This window comes from Scylla paramamosain, chromosome 26 (assembly GCF_035594125.1).
Source record: "Scylla paramamosain isolate STU-SP2022 chromosome 26, ASM3559412v1, whole genome shotgun sequence".
Taxonomy (NCBI): Eukaryota; Metazoa; Arthropoda; class Malacostraca; order Decapoda; family Portunidae; genus Scylla; species Scylla paramamosain.
The window spans coordinates 9,327,440-9,351,331 of NC_087176.1; the positions used below are offsets into that span (position 1 = coordinate 9,327,440).

At 40.4% G+C, this 23,892-nt stretch overlaps 2 protein-coding genes and 1 non-coding gene across 14 annotated transcripts in view; 2 read left to right on the plus strand and 1 right to left on the minus strand.

Annotated features, from left to right (window-relative positions):
* Positions 1–3,388: 3,388 nt before the first annotated feature.
* On the plus strand, positions 3,389–3,459 carry Trnag-gcc (transfer RNA glycine (anticodon GCC)). The gene has a single exon. It is a non-coding gene; the product is annotated as a tRNA-Gly (tRNA).
* A 2,255-nt stretch (positions 3,460–5,714) lies between these two features.
* On the plus strand, positions 5,715–9,009 carry LOC135113699 (glucose-induced degradation protein 8 homolog). Of its 4 annotated transcripts, none has more exons than XM_064029199.1 (5): positions 5,715–5,823; positions 6,646–6,807; positions 7,063–7,259; positions 7,623–7,820; positions 8,103–9,009. In XM_064029199.1, exons 2-5 carry the CDS (start codon positions 6,657–6,659, stop codon positions 8,280–8,282), a joined length of 726 nt encoding a protein of 241 aa, XP_063885269.1. In that variant the 5' UTR covers positions 5,715–5,823; positions 6,646–6,656; the 3' UTR covers positions 8,283–9,009. The 4 variants fall into 4 exon arrangements, with proteins under 4 accessions (XP_063885269.1, XP_063885270.1, XP_063885267.1 ...); XM_064029200.1 differs by having other exon boundaries at positions 8,106–9,009; XM_064029197.1 differs by lacking the exon at positions 5,715–5,823 and adding an exon at positions 5,869–5,990.
* Positions 9,010–10,709: 1,700 nt separating this feature from the next.
* LOC135113700 (uncharacterized) overlaps positions 10,710–23,892 on the minus strand; it is an 87,511-nt gene continuing 74,328 nt past the window's right edge. For all 9 annotated transcript variants that reach the window (XM_064029203.1, XM_064029207.1, XM_064029202.1 and 6 more), the window contains 2 exons: positions 23,537–23,661; positions 10,710–20,666 (listed from right to left, as the gene is read on the minus strand). In XM_064029203.1, coding sequence (XP_063885273.1) covers positions 20,267–20,666; positions 23,537–23,661 — 525 coding nt within the window. In that variant the 3' untranslated portion in view covers positions 10,710–20,266. The remainder of the gene's footprint in view (positions 20,667–23,536; positions 23,662–23,892) is intronic.

The following is a 23,892-nucleotide window of genomic DNA, read 5'->3' on the forward strand; positions in this document are numbered from 1 at the left end:
AGAGAGAGAGAGAGAGAGAGAGAGAGAGAGAGAGAGAGAGAAACATATTTTAATCATGTTTATGAAGGCTCTGATATTTTTTTTTTTATGAATTTCTTAAAGAGACGATAAAATTTGAGTAATGTTACTATGCCATTTTGGATAAGGATTTTGTAAATTTTAGTTGCGAGTTCAGCGCACACACACACACACACACACACACACACACACACACACACATTATCAAAAGGTTCAGTGACTCAGTTCTCATTTTTTCCAGTCAGTTAATCCTCGCATGAAGGTTTTAGAAGCATTAATGTGAATCTTTGATAACACTTCTCTGTGCACTTTGAGAATAAAACTGCACAAATTAATTCACTGGACATTTATTATTTTTTTTCTCTTTCCTTCAATTTTTTTTTTTTTTTCTGTCTGTCCCTCAATCTTTTTCTGCCGTTTACTTTTTATCTTAGTTTAATTTCACTTATTTGTCATTTCGTTGTTGGTGCTAATTGTTGCTTGTTACTTCAGAGGAGCTCTCTCTTTCTCCTCTATCTCACTCTCTCGCACTCTCACTCTCTCTGCCCTTCCAAGGATCGGTCACGGCAGTAATATAACGTTATCGTAAATTCTCAATTACAGTTTCCCGTGAAAAATGCCCAGAACCATAACTCATCTGCAAGTTATCTTTAACACCCCCCCTCCCGACCCTCCTCTCTTTTCCTCCACTTCCTCACCTCCCCATCCTCCTCCTCCCGCTCCTCCGCCGTCTGCTCCTCCTCCTCCTCCCGCCTTGCCTTGTTGCACTTCGAAATTTTGCTTCTCGCGGAGTTTAATTTATTCGGCGATGCGTCATGGTACGGCCTAGATGCGCCTGCTGTTTGAGAGAGATAAATGTATAACAGCCTCCGCCCGCGCAGCGCCGCCAGCTTGAGGTCCCTTGCAGTGCCCCCGGGAATCGAAGAACACAGAAAACGAAGCAGCAGGTCTTTGCACTCGCTCGAAAGAAACACGAGGCGATTGTTTGAACGCGACCATTGTTACAAGCGGGGAAACAATTAGTGCTGAGTAATTGGCCTTTGTCTGAAGGGCGGCGGGAGTGGTGGCCAGGCACTTCGTTGACACCTGAGACCTGACGAAGCCCGGAGTTCGAATCCCCCCGTAAAAGATTCCAATTCATTCCTAAAGGTTTCAATACTTCTCGCTCGCAAACTTTGAACTTATTCACGGATTTCGTTCCTATTCATTCTCTCTCTCTCTCTCTCTCCCTCTCTCTTTCTCTCTTGATTCGTCGGTGTACTCATTTCCTCTCCCTCGCTTTAATTCTCTCTAATTTATCTAATTCCCTCATTCTTCACCAGACCGCCTTCTCATTCATCCCCTTTCATCATCTTGTACTTTCACGTTCATCCATTCACAGCTTTCTGTCGTGATTATTTTTTTCATTTTAATCTTCTCTCTCTAGTTTTCAAACACTCACTACGACGACCATCCAACCTAAACCTAACCTAGCATCACCTAACCTAATCCAACCACAAAAATAGATGGCCTGTCTGATTTATCTATCTATATATTTCTTCGTTCATCTATCAACAAGTCTGGTTATCTTTATTTCTCTCTCCATTTATCTACCTGTTGATCCATCCATTCATATATCTATCCTTATATATTGATTTATTTGTCTATTTATCTATTTTTCTATTTATCTATCTGTCTGTCTGTCTATCTATCTGTCTACGTATCAACACTTTCTACAAAAAATCCTGAAACACTATTCTTTCTATTCTTTGTTACATTATTCCAGCCATTCTGCGCTACTAATGAAGCAAGCGTTACTCCCTCCACCTGTTCCTTCTCCACCTCCCTCCTCCCTTCCACCCGCACCTGTGATACCTGAGAATTCCACCTGCCAGCCACCTGTGCGAGATCATTATTGTTAATTAAGGTCGACCCCTTATTCGTGGAACTAATTTAATTAATTTTGTTTTGCCAAAGGAGGAAGGTGCCTGCATGTGTGTGTGTGTGTGTGTGTGTGTGTGGCTGAAGGTAACACCACCACCTTCACCACTACAGCTACCACCACCACCACCACCACCACTACTACGATACTTCCCATCTCCACCTGGGGATTAAAAAAACTAATCCCCGCTTTAATCAGCAGACGACACCAGTGGCTCATTGCCAGTGGACACTATAAACCTCCAGCGCGCGGCCATCCAGACACTAATAGCCGCATAAAAGTCTTCTGCAAATGGAATGAAAGAAAAACGGGAGAGGAAGCTGTTTGTTAGCGTCACCATTTATTTATTTCCTCCTTTTTTTTTTTCGCATGCGGGAGTGTGTGCACAGTAAGGGGCTTGTCCGTGTCCAGAGAGAGAGAGAGAGAGAGAGAGAGAGAGAGAGAGAGAGAGAGGAACTGTTATGTAAAAGCTTCGCTACTGCACTGGTGACACTGCTTTTAACGAGATGTCCTCTTCCTCCTCCTCCTCCTACTCCTCCTCCTCCTTCGGTGTTGTTAATTAAGAATATGATATAATGAGGTTGAGACAGATGAAGCACAGAACGATAGAAATCAATAAATGTAAAAGGTTAATCAATCTCTCTTCGTTTTCTACAATGCAGACCGCAGAGGATGTTTCTTTCTTATTATTTCTTGTTTGCGTGTTAAAAGAGAGGAAGTTTGCGGGGAGAAAACTTGCTCTGTTCTATCCTGTTCTCCAACACGTAATTTACTATGAGAGAGAGAGAGAGAGAGAGAGAGAGAGAGAGAGAGAGAGAGAGAAAAAACATGACTTACCTGGCACATTTCTCTCTCTCTCTCTCTCTCTCTCTCTCTCTCTCTCTCTCTCTCTCTCTCTCTCTCTCTCTCTCTCTCTCTCTCTCTAATAGTTAGTCCTCAATACAAAACCGGTTCAAGCACATTTTCTTTGAGCTTCCAGTAAAGAATGGCGTTGCAATGATAAACTAAGTAATACACCTAAGTTACCACAATTAATCTTTTTTTTTTTTTTTTTGCGCATGTAGAAAACATTTACTTGCAGTCTTTATTCAAGTCTTCATCGTCAGATCCGCTGCCTCTCATTCACTGCCTCAAACATCTTAATTTTGTCTTCACTTTTCGTTGTGTACAGCTTCAAATAATCCTCCCATGCCGAGACTATAGATATCTCTACAACCATAATTTACAAACGTGTATGTGCCCTGAAATTGGAGAGGCCATATTTCACTAATAATATCTCATTTGGTCCAATCTGTATATTTGGATTCGAAAGAAATCATGCTCTTTGGCTCCAGGCTTTTTTTTTTTTTTTTTTTTTTTTTATTAAGGTTTGGAAATCCGGTTTTTCGTGTTCATGCTTTCAGTACAAAATTTTTGAATATATATAAATATCTTTCCTAATAACAACAAGCATCGGTGGTTCAGTGGTAGAATTCTCGCCTGCCACGCGGGAGGCCCGGGTTCGATTCCCGGCCGATGCACGTTTTCTTGCAGCCATGTAGGACCAAGCTCTAATGCTGACGGTACGTTGACAACAGCGGTCGCTACCACTTCCTCGTACAGTTGCCAATTCCCGTTCTTATATTGATAATTTTACAACAGATTTCTGTTTCAGCGTTTAATTGTATACAGCTTTATATCAAAATAAAGTTGTTACAGTAAATATATACACCCTCCAAGGAAACACACACACGCACACATCTCCAGAATCCACTCAAGGAGCGGCGAGGTGGAACATGTTTACCAATTCCCGAAGTCAGCATAACTCTGCTAAAAGCAACACAAAACTGATGACGTCAGACATACCCACCAGCCCAAAGCAGTGTTTCCAGATCTACCGAAATATAGAAAAACCTACTGATTTTTTTGTGTATCTCAAGAAATCCCGAATTATTGCCAAAAACTACTGAATTTGATGGATTCTCCAGAAAATCTACAGAAATTATACTTCCCGGCAGTTGATAATCCAGAGAGAGAGAGAGAGAGAGAGAGAGAGAGAGAGAGAGAGAGAGAGAGAGAGAGAGAGAGAGAGATAGAGAAAGACCCAGGGGAGGGATGACAGAAGGAGGTCAATGAACTCTGGCGACGTGTTCCATAAATACGCCACTGCTACACAACCTGAAGTCAGATAAGGGGGTAAATATTTGAGATAAAATGCTGGGATGCTTAAAACATGCAGATGACATTGTGCAGTTGGCTGAAAAGAAAGAGGACATGGAAGAGCTAATGGGAATTGTTAACACATAAAATGGGAGCCAGTGGGATGTTAAGACGTACAGCGCCAAGAAATGTAAGGTGATGAAGTTCAACATTGAAGAGGAAGGCCAGTGGATTTTAGGGAACAACTCACTTGAAGTAGATGAAAGTTACACATATCTGGAACTTAAGCTGAGCATGGAAGGAACAGAAGAAAACAGAGAATCAATGAAGGGAAGCCCAGAAGAATGACAGGTATGATCATCACAGGAAGTGTGAGGATTGTCAATAAGTACGAAATTGGCTGAAGCTTACGGAAAGGGATGGCTGTACCATATTGTCTACGCATCGGAGGTAACACCACACAGAGAAGGGGGCTTCTCCAAACATGAGAAAGTACGTCACATAGTAGGAAGCTGGTGCCTGGGGACCCTGGCAGCACAGCACTGAAGGCAATTAGAGGTGATATGGGGTGGAGTCCGTTCAAGGAAAGGATTCTAAAAGGAAAACTAGAGTAGAAGATAGGTGGACGAACAGGATTTTAAAACAAAACGAGGCAAACACAACATGGAGGAAAGAACAGGAAAGATGGAAACGGAGAGAAAACCAAAAAAAAAAAAAAAAAAAAAAAGAACTGGCATAGGATAGGGGTACAGGTCAGGAGGAAAGCAGAAAATGGAAGAACCAGATGGCGGACAGAAATGGAGAACAACTTTAAGATGATGAAGAAGGAAAGCCAGATCAAAGGCGCTGCAGTGCCACACTGGGGGCTGGAGAAGTAGCTGGGGGCCTTGAAGGCAAGGAATGGCACAATGAAAGTAGACAGACCTGAGGGAGGAGCTGTTGGACCAAAGTTGTTGCTTTTGTACATGACCCAGACAGACAGTAGAACATTTCCTGGTGAATGTGATGGGCATGAGGTATTAGAAGCAAACTGATAGAATCAATAGTGAAAAAAAATAGTAGAGGAGTGGCATATAGAAGGCTAGAAGAAGAGGACGGGAGCATCTGCACAGCGTGGGAAAAAACGAAGAGCAAAGAGAAATATACTAGAAAAGTCACCAGTGTTTCCCCAGTGTGATGATTCCTACCCCGACATGGCAAGTGTGTGTATGTTGGAGTGGGGGTGGGTACTGAAGCACCTGCACTGAAGAAGCCGAGACTTATCAGCGATCCAAAGCCGCAAAGGTCACAAGTGGCAATAGGTGATATAACAATTTTATACCGGCAATGGCCACTCTCATCACTATATTATTGATTCTACATTTTTCACTTTTTGCTGTTAGTCTCAAAACATTTTATTTATTATTTTATGTGGCAACCATTGATAAAATGTAAATTATAACTTGTATGAGATGACAAGATGCGATATGATGTATTTGAAGCGGCAGTCAAATCAATTTATCGACATCAAAGAAAAAGCTGCACTGATATATATTTTAGCGGAATTATTGTACAGTACATTCCTTAACATTCATTACTGTTATTTCGCCCCCTCCCCCCCTTTTTTTCTGGAGTCTTAAGTGTTTAGTTAGCAGATTAACAACCACCGTTGCAAAGACTCGACATTTCTACCACTGTTTACATCAGCTGATTGGGGACGCTCGCTCGACCCTCTACTTTATTTTCCTCTTACGCCGCTGCAAAAGGTAATACTATCTCAACAGTGCATCCATTGAACTACACGGTACATTCCTTTATACCTATTTCCAAAACATAAGTCTCTGTGTCTCGCGTTGCAGTGAATGAGGCTGGAAAGAACAAGGAAATTTCTCGTGCATTGTCATGGACTCCGACATAAGTGAGATGTCCTTGGGTAAGACTGGAAAGCGATTTACTGATTTTCCAGAATGACTTAAGTGGGCATTATCATTTCTTGTGTGTTATTATGGAGATGGAGAGTGTATGCATCTATTAACCCTTTCACTACGACATGCAACAATTCTCGACACTAAAAACAATGTGTGAAGTCTATATATGCGTCTACAAGAATGGAAGGGGCTAGAAGAGTAGGTTTTGCAATTTTTTGACAATATAGTCGTTAAAGGTGGCACTCGAACAAAAAGAAATGTCTCAAAGTGGTTAGCAAGGAAGGTAAGATGCGTCAAATAGCTATGAAAGGGTTAAGGGGATAGGTACTCTCTTGTCCTCAATAAAGGTTGTGGCGCAAGTTTAGAGAACAATTTTAAAAGACACCACTAACATCAAAAAAGAGTCATCATTAATTCAAAAACCCCTTCGTGGATGTAATGTTATTTTTATATTTGTATACCATTACAAAAGTGAGAGAACAAGTGTCATACTATCACCACCAGTCCAAGGCTGAAGGATATATATATGGGCTCTATGCACCTGTTAAGAAGATATAGGCTCTATGCACCTATTAAAAAGATATTTATGATGTGTGTGTGTGTGTGTGTGTGTGTGTGTGTGTGTGTGTGTGTGTACCTCTACTGAGTCCCTCTCTACAGGGCAGGAGTTTATGAGAACAAACGTGGACAGTGACACTGACCAGAGTGGCACGAACGAGGGAGTGAAGGCCATGGAAACTTCAGAGTGGTTAGAGGAAACCAACAAAATGCATATTCATCGAGCTGACATGAATAAACTCATCATGAACTACCTCGTCATGGGTGAGTGGCAGCAGCAGCAGCTGTGGTGGTGACTGGGATGGGAATGTTGTCAATTTTGCAAGAAATTTTGTAGACAGATTATGTTACATATTGCTTTATCACACAACTTCATACTATGGGAGACAGACCAAGAAATACTGTTGCTTTCTCATCCTTTCCCATCCTTTCAAGATAGAGATTGCAACACAGGATAACACACTCAAATATATAAAGAGCCCAAAATGCATCTCTAACCAGAATACTCATCCATCACAGAGGGTTTTAAGGAAGCAGCTGAAAAGTTTTCCATTGAGGCAAACATTAAGCCTCCAATGGACCTAGACCAGTTGGATGAGCGGATCCGCATCAGAACAGCAATACAGAATGGCCAGTTTCAGGAGGCAATGAGGATGGTAACAGCTCTGCACCCTGAGATCTTGGATGACAATTCTCAGCTCTACTTCCACCTACAGGTAAGACTCCCTCCTTATTTGTCATGCTCTCAGGTGTAAATTACATGTTCTCTCCCACTGTTTCAATACTTTTTTTTTTTTTTTTTTTTTTTTGCATATAATGACACTAACCTAACCAAATCTCTCAGCATCATGTAATGACTGTCAGCTCATACTCGTAATTGCATCACTGAGGCCAAAACCTTAATATTTTCAAAGGTTCTTCATTAATTTTTAGTTAATTCCTATATATTAAACTAGGTTCTTGTATTTTTTGGGGGGAGGAAATAAGCAGTTGTGCATATGTAAATAATACCTGACCTTAAAGCACCCCTGAGGAGCAGTGCAGTGTGCCAGCAGTGACAGCCCTTTATTGGCCCACAGCAACAAGTGCTGATTGAGCTGATCCGTGAGGGGCGTGTGGAGGAGGCCGTGGTGTACGCTCAGGACCACCTTGCAGAGCGTGGCCAGCGAGACCCTTCCATCCTTAATGAGCTGGAGAGGACCCTGGCACTGCTTGCCTTTGACCAGCCCGATACATCCCCCTTTGGTGACCTCCTGCACCCCTCACACCGCCAGAAGGTGAGGGCAGTGAGGGACGTTTGTGACAGAAATGTCATAAAAGAAACATGTCTTGGAATTGGTTGTGCACATACATAATACTGTACTACAATATCTTTTTTTGTACCAGTATCTGGTAAATTATGATAATTAATAGCACATGCACTATCCAGACATGCTGTTCATGAATTAGGATGGATATTGTTTTTTTTTTTTTTTTTTTTTTTTTTTTTTTTTTTTTTTCTTTCTTTTTGCCTGCCAGAATTATGATCAGCACAGATACAAGCAGAGTTCTCCCCCAAGCAGGTTGCCAGTGAACTGAATGCAGCCATCCTTCGTGCACAGAATCAGGAGGAGACAACTCCACTCTTAGCTGAGCTACTCAAACTGCTGCTGTGGGCTCAGGATGAACTCAACAAAAAGAAAGTGCAATACCCTTACATGACAGACCTTATCAAGGGTCAGATAGAAGAACGCAAATGAATTTAGGAAGTCTGCTCATCCTATCTTATGGAGAGATTGTCTAACTGTTGTGATAGATAATTTTTAACTGTGTGGGTGATGCTAGGGTCTGTCTAACCAAAGAAAAGTTAGATAGTGTTGTCTAATCCAGATAAGGTTATTCTCTCACCTAGCATAAGTTAGGTAGGCTGTTTAATACAAGTGAGGCAAGGATGGCTGTTTTACTTGTATGTGTGAATCATTAGCTGCAGGAACAGTGAAAGCTAAACAGTCATGTATTTTCATAGACTCATTATATAGAAATTAAAAAAAGGAAAGTTTACTCCTACACTCCTTCCCAATATCTCAAATTAAAACAGTGGAAGTAAAACAGCCCTACACTTTCCTTGCATGCTTATTAATTAAAAAGAAATCTCAAAATGAAGTAAACAATTTTGTAAGTTTTCTTTTTACACTTTTACATTGATAATAGAAATAGTTTTAAAGAAGATGAATTTTGAGGGTTAATGTATGTGTGAAAACTTACCTTAGGAGGACTTAGCTTCAAAATATATGTCCACATCTAACACATCCCAGTGTGGCTCAGAATGGTCTTCAAGAATCCTAACTGATCCACCGTCCCTTGAGGCTCGCCTAGCGGTGGTAGATGTGTGTGTGGGGTGGCTGGCAGGCCGCTGACTTGTTCATGCCCCTGCTGGTACATTGTTATGTCAAGTCAGTATCAAGTAATAAAGTATGAATATCTTTATATCTTTGTCTCTCTGTCAATGTACCAAGCTGATGTCTTTACAAAGGAGGTATTTGACACAAAGCAAGCATGTGCACACACACACTGAAACATTCCCATAAGCTAAATTAAAATCTTTATAATCCTTATACTATCTACTTTTTAAAAGATGGATTTAGAAGACAACTATTCAAGCACTAAACAAGAACAACAAAATTATAAGAATTAACAACAATAATAATAATCTCTCCATATATATATATATATATATATATATATATATATATATATATATATATATATATATATATATATATATATATATATATATATATATACCAGGCTGATAATGGGATGGCCCAGACAAGGCACCACACACTCATAAACACATCATTCACACACTCAGTACCAGTAATAATAATTATAATTATAATAATCTATATACTCAAAAACAATCTTAACACTAATCTGCCCATCCAGCCCATGCTCAAACAAGTTTTCTTTATCTCCTCATTACTCACTGTATCTCCATGTTGCTCCACATATACTCCTCAAACACTTTGTTTCCAAATGCTGACAATCCCATATGGTAACCCAGACAAAACACCACTTACACACACACACACACACACACACACACACCATGCACACTCTTATCCCCATCAGCTTACAGTGAAAAGGGACAGTCTCATGACCTACTGCATTATACCCCTAGGAGTCCAGGCACAGCACAGTTGACCACACACATCCACAGCAAGGGCCGACAGGATACATTTATTTACCCCTGCCCTTCACAATGAGACTGTTCCCTACCCTGCACCTACTCCAATCCTGAGACCACAGCAGATACAGAGTACCCCTACACTCTAACTGGGTCCATACACCAATGGGCCCTACCAAGTGCACCCACACCACTCTCCATGAGTCAACAACACCGCATCTTTTTTTCATGCACTCACCATTGTCATTCTCCATTCACCTCTATCACACACAATTGCTCTTGCTTGCTGCAGTCATTCCTCTCTCATTCAATGCTCTCTTCACTCAGTTCATCTACTCCAGGTGTAACATCCCTCTTAATCTTTCACTGCACACATCTGACTTAACTAGTTTTCTGTCCTCCATTTTTTCCATATGCCCATCCAGTCAACTGAAAACATCAGTTCTTACCTCATTTCCTATTCTATCCCTCCATTTTACACCACACACTATCACCAACTCTCACACCTGCCCTGCTATTTACATATAAACTCTATTCATTCCTTCCAGTAACTTGCCTCCAACTCTGTATACTTTCAGAACATTCCATAGTCTTTTCTTGTCAATCCTATCATACACTTTCTTCAACTCCATGAACACCAAAAACTTTTTACATAATTATTACAAACATCTGGTCTACACAACCTCTTTCCTTTGTAAAAACCTTCCCATTCCTCTCAGCATTTTCTGTTCCTTCTCTCATCATTTTCATCAGCACCCTACCATACACCTTTCCTACCACACACAACAAACTGGTACCTCTATAGCTTCAGCATTCCTGTTCATCTCCTTTCATTACATCTCACTCATTGATGATCTTTTCACAGTACTCTACTGTCTTCTCTATCTTCTCCACTTCACTTTCAGGACTCGTTTTGTCTTCCTCTCTCAACTCTTTGTCCCTGATAGTTTATAATAATAGTAAAGATAATCCATAATAACGGTGGAAAATGAGACAAACATTATACGGTTATGAAAATTTATATTACATAAGACAATAACAGCAATTTGCAGCTGATTCACCTGTTTTTAGGAAACTTTACATAACACAAAGCCCCAAACAAGGACAGAGCTGATGTTGGTGAAGGGAAGGAAGGTCTGGAGTGTCTGGGTGTGACACACTAAAGGGAGTCACAATAACACTAGAGGCAACACAGGGGCAGCCACCTCCACTAACTCTCCTATTACTTTCTCTTCAACTTGTCTTTTCTCCTTGTTTTATTTTTTTTTTCCTCTTTCTCCTTTAGTCTTCTTTTCTAATCCAATATTTTTTTCCTTTCCCTTTTCATCATCTTCTCTCCTCTTGTTTTATTTTCTACTCCTCTCATCTTTTCCCCCAGTTCCTTGTTCTCTTCCTCCTCTATCTTTTCTCCTCTTCTTGCCTGCTTTCTCCAACCTCTTTTTTATTCATCCTCTCCTAACATGCTCCCAAGTTTTTCAGTGTGATTACAACTTTTGATACAGGGAAATTAAAATGTTTTTTTTTGTTAAATGAAGACTGAAAAAATCAAGCAACTACATAAATACTGAATTTTATGATCTTATACTCAACAATAAAAGAGAAATGGTGAATTTGATAAGTTTATATTGGCTTCTCAAGTAAATTCATGAACTACTCTTTGAAATAAACAATTACCTCACTTGTACAACCGTAACATCAGGTAATTTTAAAATGTGCTGATCAAAACTGCAGCATTCACTCCAACAATGTCACCCCCACCATCACATGTCACACCACTGGCCACCACCACCACCATCACAGCACACACCACACACAAGGCAGTCACCTCCACACTTCCACTCCCTCACATGTTCTGCAGCTCTGTCTCAAATTCATTGATCTAGAATGCAGCTTCTTGTTTCATCCAGGCCATTTTTATAACTAAATTTTCACTAAGCATAACATAAAACTCATCTCTTGGCAAACTTATAATCTAGCTCTTCTTTATTGTACATTTCTTGAGAGATTCTGTCACAGTAAGTGGTAACAATATTTCACAAAATATATATATATATATGTATATGCCTCTAAAATGGAGGCATATATCAAGAGGTTTTGGGACATGCTAAGTAACATTTCAATTCCTGTAAAATAGACTGTGTAGTACATGTATCTAATTCATCACTTGATAACTAACAAAGCTAACAACCTGCTAATTAAATCAGATCTTCAGGTTCTTGTGATACAAAACATTCAAGTAAAAACTCACCTCAACCTTTCCCTTGAGCAGACATCTACAGCTTCCTGCCTCGACTTGTTCCTTCACCACAAAGTACAATACAGTACAAGCCAACATTATTAAGTCCTTGTCCATGAGAAACCTTTCACAGTGCCTGGCCCAAGAATGGCTCTCCTCACCACCTATGGCAAGCTCAGGCCACCACACCTGCCACACCTACACCTCCCCTTATTGACAGCAAATAAGGAAACACTGAACCAAATGGGCCTCAGCATCCAGGAAGGTGAAGGCGTGTACAAGACGGAATGAAACAGAGTTGTGTGGTGTACAGATAGGATGTGCTATTGAGATTTTGAATCTTAAACAATGTGAGGTGCTGAGATAAACCACTGACACTAAGGCTGGCTTGTATGAAGTTTGCAGATTTCAAAACTAAAAGAAATATTTTGACAAAAGACCAAAAGTGAAATGTGTGTGTTTGTGTATATGTATGTGTGTCTAGAAATAGTGGATGAGGCCCCACCAGCCTCAGGGCAGCATGTGTGGCCCAAGACCAACCCTCCACCAGTCACCACCCACTCTGACAGCCCTCATAATCAGGTTGCATCTCATCATCAACATATAAGAAATTCTGAAAAATTCAGCAACAATCAGTGTTGAACCAAAGCAAAATGACAAAATCTTGCTTTACAACAAAATATCACAGGTTTAGCCCTTGTGTTTTCTCCTCTTTAGCCCCTGGATGATGAAGACAGACTCAGTTTAGGTTAAGGCCCCACTAGAAGACTGAAGTCAGGCCTCCCTCCTCCTGCACTGACATCCACACTTTCAACATGTTCATCCTGTGACTGCCAGGATGTCAGCCCCACAGTTGCTATTAATGCTACAACCACACCCACTCACACTCACAGCTGACTCCTCGTGTCAAGGCACAGGAGTGAGTTGTGATGAGCATGATGATGTAGCAATGACAGTTTCAGTGCTTGCATCATTGGCCTCACAAGGACAAGTGACTGTGCTGAGGACGTACAAGGATGACGAGAGAGGTCTGACTATCCACTAACACAACGAGACCACGTATTTACAGCCTAAGTATTGAATGATTCCGATATGAAGACCTGCAGCAGTCTTTCAGGTATAAATATCTATTTCTGATATACTATACTTTATATATATTGCTAACCTTTACATCTCTAAAACTTTACATATTATCAAAAAGTGCATTTCAACAACAGTGATGGGAAATACAGCTCAAAACAGCCATCATTAACTAAATTATCCTCTCAAACACTCACACAACAAGCCTCCTCATGACAGACATCAAGCATCCAAGGTCCACTAAACCTATTAATACCATTCTCTGTCATCCTTTTAGACCAAAAACTTCATGGTTGCAATTTTCCATACACTTCAGCACACTTGGTATTACCCAGGTTGTGTTTTCAAAGCATCACATTTAGTAATCTGTCACTAAGAAGTCAGGGTGAGATGTTAGATCAGTGGTGTGGACATGTACATTTTGAAGCTCTTTTTAAGCTCACTACCTCCCCACAAGCCAAGGGTCATTGCTACATGTGGGAAAGATACCAGTTTCACAGAATATTCACACTCCATTAATTGCTAAATTGCATTGTAGAGACAGTTTTAACACTTTTCACATTGTAGATAAAACATTAATTAGGAGCTGATTACTAGTACACTTATCATTAAGAGGAAACAAACAAACCATTGGCACTGCATGTCATACAGCAGCTTAAGGGGACACCTTTCTCCCTGTGGGCAGCTGTTCACACTTTCAAACATTACAAACTTAATAGTATTTAAATAATCATATATATATATATATATATATATATATATATATATATATATATATATATATATATATATATATATATATATATATATATATATATATATATATATATATATATATCATGAAATTCTAATTCATAAATATTGGCTCTGATCTACACAACTACAGTGTTTTACTGCCTCACTAACATTTTTTGGCATCGGCAGGTGAATAAGTCTGTTTTACTTATACAAAGATTTTCTAACATTGGTGTCGCCTGCGTCAGTCTTGGTAATCTATCATTCTAAACATAAGAACATATATTTATTGCCATATTCAGAACATAACACACAAATAACACCATGAGTGCTTTGTTTGCCCCAGACAGCACAAAGCAGCAGTTTGTTGAGTGTTGCAGAGTTGTGTAGTGAGGAGCCACCAGGTGGTCAGTAGTAGTGAGGATCAGGGGCCATTCGGCCCACCCTGGTAAGCAGCAGCCCTCCCACAGACCCTCACCACAACCACATGCAGCTCTATGATTTGACTAGTAACAAATAAATAAATATATATATATATATATATATATATATATATATATATATATATATATATATATATATATATATATATATATATATATATATATATATATGAATGCCATATGTACATTTCTTACATGAAATTGCATAACTGTGATCAGCATTAGAGTTAATCATACTTTTAAGGTTTTTGCCACTGGCCACAAGGGATGTCTTCAGTGGTAATGCTGTGACTGATCACCTCTGGTCTCCCTCCTGTGTCTGTGTAAAGTGCAGCCTGACTGGTCACAACCGTTGCTGTACAAGTGGCACAACAAATGGAGCTATTCCCTCCCTACTTCTTCTGGCATGCAAGGTTAAATCTCTGCATCACAAAGTACAAGTTGTTAGCACCAAAAGTAGTCAATATTGAGTGGTATTAAGCTGGTGTCAACAAAGAAATTACATAATTCATTTCTCTAAGTGTTTTTAAAATAGCAAAAAAGCTGTTTCTTCTTAATACAACATTTTCAGTATTTTTGTATAACATGTTTGTAGCCATTGCCTGATGGAGCAGCTCACTAAATGTGTACTGCCTCACATAACAAAGGTTCATCCATACGGCTGGTGAGTGAAAAATTTCACCCAAGGTATAACCACACTAATAATGACTTGTATTTCACATGTATCACCTGCATTCTGTGTACTGTGTCCTTAATGCTCAAAACAAATAACAGATTTTTTTCTTTTTTTTTTCACAGGAACAGACTTTGAGCTTGAGTGACAAAGTGTGGCATCAATGCATCACTGACAGGACAACTCAGGACTGATTCAATCTCACCACACCTGACTCTCACTCCCTTCCTAAACTTCCTGCATGCCTACTCCAGTGACTCTCCAGTAAATTATCTAGTTTCCCTGTGATGTGACCTTATCTGACTTCAATTTATGGCAAGACAGAACCTGAAAACCACACAGGTAGGTTCTGTGAAGAGTGGTAGTCATGTCTGTATACACTAGATATTACATTACAGCAGATATTAGCAGTTTCTTCCAAGACCTCACTGTAATAGAGTGCCAGGACACCTCTACTGGCTTCCCGTAAACCTGACAGCTATAGTGCTGAGTGAGACAGCAAATGGTTGTGGCTTGTTACCAAATGCCAGACTCCTGAGTGCACCTAAATCTATGCCTGATGTAAATGCAAGACGAGCTGCATCAGTAATGGGTCAGACAAGTGTTATGTTAAAATGAGTTTCCTCTTCAAAGACACTTTACCTTTATATAAATAGTATCCTTTCCTAGTGACTGGAGATGTAAAGTCCCCCAAAAAAGATCTTCAGACCTGGTAATTACTTGGTCCCCACATTTAGGTTGCTGTACTTTATATTTTCCTGTCAGGGGTTCAATTCCCAGCCAGGGCATCTCTCATGGCTAAATATTTGTCCCTCCTTCAGATCAGCTATTTCTATGAAGCAGGACATGACACTCTGTGATAAGTCATAACTAGCCATGCATAATATGAAAGGCTGTGATGTGTCTTTAAGGAGGAAATACACTCAATTTAAGGTAACATTTGTCTGATTCATTCCACAGTCTGTTATCTGCCCTGCGGTGATTCAGTAAATAGACACAAACTGATGGTGAGTGATAGGCATTTCTGTCACCACATACAAGGGAATTTTAGTCTCAAGTAACTACCACAAGGGTAACACTGGGTAAGACTAGGGACTCAAGGTTGCCTGGTCCCTGTCTCCACCTTGACAGTAGAGTAACACACTGGACACACTTCCTCTGTGCTTTCTGTTTTCCCTCAGTCTTAAGTCCTCTGATTTGCTGGCAATCTCCTAACAAAAGCTAAGTTAATAGACTTCCAGCTGATCAGAGAATTTGAGACTGAAACATCAAAATTCCTCAGATAGATATACAGTTGAAGTGAGAGTCATTCAGCAGAAAAGACTCACTGCCCTCAGCTCACTCTCTTACACATGGTGGTCAATAAGAAAAGCCTGCACTAGTGGTGGCTTGACTCCTGAGTTATATAGCTACAATTTATATCTGCCCTGAGTTGGCATAGCACACAGCCTGTACTCAATCCTTCTCCTTTGGTCCCAGCATTTTGGCACAGTTCCCCATGCTGTGGCAACCCTTCACCACCACCAGTACTATTTTTGCATCACCATCATCATTACTGTATCAATACCATCACTACATACAAGTTCTCTATCAAGTAATGTGAGCAGCTTTTACTTAAGGGTCTTTTGATTCCTAGTAATGTAAGTTGGCATTATAATGACTCACTAACATTAGTGTATATGTCCATGCTACACAAAATCAGTACTCAAACATACATAGCAGTTCATGTCACCATGCACACTAATAATGAATACACACGTGCATCTGAGCTTGTTCGCTGATCAGTGTTCAGGTATGGTAATGTATTTTTTGGTACTATCAATGTACTTTTTGCAAGGCACACTAAGAACCTTTGGCCAAGTGTGTGAGAGTGAGAGTTCTCTCCTAGCACTGCACTGTCACACACTCCTATGCTCCTCTCTACTCAGAACAGTGACAATGGTTTGTCCTCTACACACTGCCATCATCTGCCACACCATCCTCAGTGACATAATGTTATTATCTTGACAGTATTAAGTGAGTATCTTTATCATATGGTTTAATATTTGATAAAAAATAGGTGAATAGTATTTTTGTCAACACTAAAATAGAATCCTATATTAGGTATAGTATCTACATGCTTGTGTATAAACAGGAGAAAATTCACCTTATCTGTCTATGAGATATTTGCTGTTATAGTCTTGAGTTACTTGACAAAAAATGCTTTCACTTACTGCATCATGCACAAATATGCTATTCATGAACAAAAAAGAGAAAAAAAGAAAAGGAATCAGGCATAACACATTACAAGCTCTTCATCAAATACATTACCTATGAACAAAATACAGTATCATCATTACATAACCCAAATACCTGTAACAGTGACCCTGCCTGACCATTCTTACCATATACAAATAAAACTACAACTTAACTATACCAATCAACCTGAAGAATTGAGTGAAAACAAGAGTGGCATAACAAGGTTCTCACAGTTCCTTCTTACACCTTCACAACACTCTCCCAGAGCTAAGGAATAGCCTCTTATGACTTCACAGCTCTTTTGACAACGCACATCACTCACTAACACTCCATCCTTCCAGTGCTTCACCTCTAAGACAGCCACAACAAGGTATTCACATGTGATACACAATAATGGGCATCTAGGCAGGTATCCAGTCTCTTGAGAATGTTTTATGCAAGTAGATAACACCAAGGACATCATGCAGCTCTAAACCACAAGCATCACTTACTACCACACTGTCCTTCCAGTGCTACACCCAAGGAATGCCTCAACAAGATGTTCCAAATCAGTACATGATAATGGGTACAAGCAGGTAACTCCAAAACCAAGCTTAATTCACTTTTAATCAGTTCTTTCAGTGCCTCACCTCAAAACTATCTAAGACAGGGTGTTCTCTGGTGATACACACTAATGAATAGCCAAATGAGTATGTGGCACCTTTAAGAATGTATTACACCTGCTCACACCAAGGACATCATTACAAATCCTTGTGTTGCTGCAAGAAATGTCTTCACAGAGGCACTCAGGCAATGATTCATAACTGACAGTGAAATGAAAACAGGTTGAGCATTGCTGGTAAGGATGGTAAGTATACCTGTCCAGTGTCTATCCCATCACCTGTAATGCATTCTTCTAAGTCATTATCTACAGTTTAGGGCACATCACACTCATTGCTTATTCCACATCACAGCACACAGTACCCATGGTAGCACATACAAGACATTACAAAGGTAAACGAGAGACGCTTATGGAAGCAGTTGAAGAAAAACACCTCTGCAGGAACTGAATACTTAACATGTCAGTTTATTCATCAAGATCTTAATAACCATTGCAAATTTTTCTTTTTAATAAAATCAATTTCTTTATCATCCTGTGCTTATTTACTTGTCTGTATGTATGTCAATTATTTATTCTATACATGTCTGCCTGTCTGTCTGGTTGTCTGTCCACACAAACTATAAAATTACATTTGAACAAGTATACGTACTTTGCACCACTTTATTATTCAAGACACATCTCTCTCTCTCTCTCTCTCTCTCTCTCTCTCTCTCTCTCTCTCTCTCTCTCTCTCAACTGATATTACTATATGTTATAAAATAAATAAATATTATAAATAATGAAGATAATAATAATAATAATCTTCCTCTGTTGGTATTTTCCATTTTCATATGTAGTCACACAGTAATGATAATAATAATAATAATAATAATAATAATAATAATAATAATAATAATAATAATAATAATAACAATAATAATGAAACAATAACTATAATAAACAGATATATAAAAGACATAGGCAGACCAAGTATTGCTTCTAAAGACAACACCCAGATTTATGTATCATGTCTGTGCCACCACTACAAATACTTATCACTTCTTTTAGTAACATAATTTGTGTGCTCATCACCACATTCACATATAAAACATGATTAGTAATACGCCTTTTTATGACATTAACAACTCATTTAAGAGGATAAACATACCTATTTAAAACTTTCACTTCCATACAAGTATACCTTTTATCTTTTCCCTTAATTAATAGTAGATCATCTCTCTCTCTCTCTCTCTCTCTCTCTCTCTCTCTCTCTCTCATAAAGGAAAGGAGCACATAACAAACAGGTAAAGTAACACTGCATCCATTACAAAATTTTCTATTATTTTCTACTTCATTACTTTAGACGCAACTTTTTTTTCTTCATTGTCCCCTTGCCCCGTCTCCACACACATTGAAAAGCAATTCAAGACAATACTTATCACATCACAAATACCATAAATGGCAAAAATACTTCTCTGACAAGTCAATATTACGGAACTGAAACGAGGGTGTGCAAGCCGGCGGCCCACAGCACGCCACAGCATTGAGGCGGCGGTGGCGGTGTTGTGTTGAGAGTCGTGGTGATGGTGGTCTTATTAACTCTGATTGCTACAGCTTCGCAGTCTTAATGAGGAGTAAGTTTTTAGTCTAGAAATTTGAAAAATACCACTGACATGAAATGGAGCTGATGAGTATTTCAGTGTCTGTAATTTTATTTGTTTACTGATATTTGAGTAGAATGTAAGTTTTTTAAGTTCTCATATGTTTGGTCATAACCAGTCGGAGGTGACTGGAGCAGCGAGTGAAGACAGGTGGAAATCATGACAATAACCACGAGTCTGACTACCGAAGTGACGCGGCTTTCCGGGAATCTAATTCTACGGTAGTAACAATGTATTCTTCACTGTCGTAAATTGATTTTCTTTAGAGGATGAGAGAGGAGATTGTACATGGCAGTTACGTTATGTTAAGTAAAATCAAAATAAATGGCGACGATGATGACAAAAATAAAGAATACAATCTTTTCAGAAAAATGAATTCCGCCAAACTGAGACAATTGGCGCCATTCTGTCATTGTTCACGTCTTACCAGCAACACTTGTTTCTTGGTGCATTTTGGCATCCTTTTTCGAAGTTTTGGCTTCAAAATGTCACTTATTGGTTCTTTGGGAGATATATCAGGCCAGATACACAGATACGTACGCGTGGGCACTGGAAAGCCGACACCCGCACCCAAATGTTTACGCTAGGTGACTCCTCCAAACAGACTGCCGTTCCAAAGGCTCAGGAGTAGAGCCACATGTAGCATCAAGATCAAGATCAAGTCTACTGCACATTTGACGCAGTTCTGGCTAGGACACGTGTATATCACCTAGATACATCCTTCCATAGTGTTCTAGTGACGTGGCGTGTCTCGAAAATACCAAAAAATACCTAGAACATCTTTCTTTCCACAAATAGCTATTAACACATTGGGGAACTCACTGGCGGAGGGTACACACGCGCCAGCCAGACACTCAGATAGCCTCTATTGAAGGAAGCATACAGGCAGACCCATTACCTAAAAGGGAAGGTCATTCTTGTAACGCATCTGTGGGAAAAACTGACTTAAGTATAAGGGAAGCCGGTCTGGAAGTTGATCTGGGAGAAGTTTTAGTCTGCGGCATTCCGTCCGTTACTTCTTCAACTTCAGTGACGCCATTCCCCTCCTGCACCGCTGACCCATTGAGTTTGTGCCCCAGTTCCGCCTCCCCGCCGCTTGGGTCTTCCCCTGCCTCCTCCTGGGGTACTGTCACAACGTCCACCTTCGGCTCTGTTTTGTCTGAGTCCGTGCGGATGTGGGTCAGAGTGTACAGGTTACCCATAAACATGTACTGCTCCTTCACCGCCTCGTCTGGGATGCGGCCTGGCTCGTCTTCCTCTTCGTCATCCTCCGTGATGTCCCCGGAGCCGCCCGTGTCCTCGTCAGGGAGTCTGGGGACATGGGATTTATGCTGTAATGAAATCTTGCCATCAAACGGACCAGATTTTTACATACACCAACTGTTTTGAATGCTCTCTCTCTCTCTCTCTCTCTCTCTCTCTCTCTCTCTCTCTCTCTCTCTCTCTCTCTCTCTCTCTCTCTCTCTCTCCATTTTTGTACATATTTGCATTTATTTCATCATCTTTCTTGAATTCTTATTTCTTCGCTTCTCTCTTCCTTCTATCTCATTTCCTTTCATTTACCTCCTCCTTTAGAGGCTAATCGTAAATAAGTAAATAACGAAAATAAAGAGGTGCATCACAAGGGAAAATGAATTATGTAAGAGAATTGCTTATAAAGGGAATCGCCTCCTTTCCTATTGACTGCTCGAAATAAGACGACAATAAATGGGGGCGTATCACAAGGGACGATGAAAAGCGAATCGCAAAAGGCAAGGGAATTAACGAGGAAGAGTAGTAAGCAAACCAGTAAAGTAAGGAGCATAAAGGGAGTGTGTTAAATAATGAGGGAATTGAATAAGCTTGAGCGTCTATCACACTAGACTTGAGGGTGTTATTTCCTTCGATCTTAAGGCAAATGATGGTAGCAGCAATGGTAGCTTCGACTCAGGCACACACACGGCTCTGCTACCATCCGCCACACTCTTTCTTCAGCTCTTTTTTTTCGAGTCCCACAACAATGGCTGCCTTATTTATGAGTAATGATCTGTTCTCTGGCAATAACAGAGCCATGTTGGTTCTACGTGTGTACAGCTGCAGGCAGAGTCATTTGTGGAGAGAGTGGCTGGTTTGATGAAGAGTCTAGTGTCAAACAGACGGCTGCATTTGACACGGTGTTCATCACTTGCCTCGGGAACTTGATGTGAGGCACAGGATACACACATTTCATCCTGCAACACGCAAAACAAACAAAAACACGCAAGGTTCACGCGAGCACAAACGATGCATGCCCAGTGTCGCTAGAATAGTGCACGCAAATCCCCAAGAAACATTGGTATTGCCGCTATTTCTATTAAAACAGGAGCCATCGTTTATAATCTGTCTGTCCTTGAGCCTCAGATAAAGTTATTTGGGTTTTCTTTTGATGATAATTATAATCTAACAAGGATACTGAATCATCTTTGAGAAATCTCTCTCTCTCTCTCTCTCTCTCTCTCTCTCTCTCTCTCTCTCTCTCTCTCTCTCTCTCTCTCTCTCTCTCTCTCTCTCTCTCTCTCTCTCTCTCTCTCAGACTATAGCATACATTAAGTTTCGTTCTAATCAATACATTTTCATCCTCACTGATGCAATCTTAATAAGTCCAATGCATTCCTTAGCGAAGCAACGCCCAAACCCTTTTCAGGCCAACGTGGGAAGGTTTCTCAAGAGGAGCAATAAGAGGTGTCTTAATCAGTGAGGCGCTGCTGGCATACACAGTGCATTTCAGTGCCGCTCATACCAACGATAGTGGAGTGAATCAGTCAGGCAGTGTAGTTTACCCATAAACCAGTATATTAATCAGCTAATCTCAGAATGTGTTCGTGAATATCAAAATGAGAAAAAGAAAGTGAGCAAACACAAATCAGCATGACAGAAACCGGTGCAGCAAAGGAACTATATGGTAATTAGGGTGAGAATATGACGTCAATGATGTTGCCTGGCGCTTTGATGCAGATCCCTTCAATAATACGACACGACGAACAGGGAGGTGGTGAAAGGGGCAACACACACGAGCAGGGGTGTCTAGATTACTCACGACACAGAAGCCACGAGGAACTCTGCAATAATAAACATTTATCAGTTAAAAAGACGAGATTACCGCGGGTCTGACCTCGGTGGGTGAAGGAAGAGGAGGAAGAGGCATCACAGGGCACTCTTCGTGTGTGTGTGTGTGTGTGTGTGTGTGTGTGTGTGTGTGTGTGTGTGTGTGTGTGTGTGTGTGTGTGTGTGTGTGTGTGTGTGTGTGTGTGTGTGTGTGTGTGAAGGGAAGGCATGGTGTGGTCAAGAAAGATAAATAATTTGAGGTGAAAATGTTGTATTGAAATGGTGTGGCAGGGGAAAGGAACACACACACACACACACACACACACACACACACACACACACACATGGCATCAAAGCCATAATACCCAAGGGAAAAGGAGTAATGAGAAACTGGAAAAGACAATGAGGTTTGGATGCCTCGTGAAGAAGATGAAGAAGAAAAAGAAGAAGAAGAAGAAGAAGAAAAAAGAAGAAGAAAAAGAAAAAGAAAAGAGAGAGAGAGAGAGAGAGAGAGAGAGAGAGAGAGAGAGAGAGAGAGAGAGAGAGAGAGAGAGAGAGGAGTAGGAGGACGGGGGAAGGGCAAATTAAATTAAACGTAGAACTGGAAACGCAAAGAGCTTTCACATGTTCCCCCATACGAAACATTATACTCTTTATTAACAAATCTATCTACCTTCAAACATCACCAGCACAACCGTGACATCCTTAACGCGACAAAATCTGCTGGTAATTTGGTAGAGAAAGCATAATTTCAACCCTAAAGCCCATTAACACTGGTTCTGTCTGATCACTTAACTTATTCCAACTATTTCGGTCTTTTGTTCAATCCTTTCATGCGCTGGTGAGTCTGCCCTGCATTTCCCAACGTCATTCTCCAGACGGCCAGCTAACTGTGAACTAAATAGGTCACGTGGTGAAGCCACAGAACGCCCCCTTCCTCGTTCTGCATTTTCTCATGTCTACGATTTGAACTGTTTCACAAGAGGAGTATCAAGACACATAAAAAGTAAATTGGCTAATTCTCCTGCTGCGGTATTACTAAGGGGGCTTCTTTATATATGTATACTTCTTTGTGTCCCTGGCCGGCCTCTCTGACATGTAAGGGAAACAAATCTCACCTAACGGGTACGTCATTGCTGGGACTGGCGGCCTGGCTGCTGCTCAGAGTCCCCCACTGCTGGGCACACTCTTGCAGCCGCCGCCGTCTCTCCACTTCCTCCGTCTCCGAATCGTAATCGGGACCCTGCAACACAGAGCAACACCTGATTCAACACCTGCGTCACTTAGATTACACAACACGTGCCAAAACTGCTACACCTGAAATTACACTGATATCCCAATACATATGGATATATCATACCTGTTATAACACATTATACATCGCTACGATTGAAATAACACATGTAGCGTTACTCCTACAACATATAAAGCTGACCTCACAAGGCATAGTGGTAATAAAACACCATTACATATA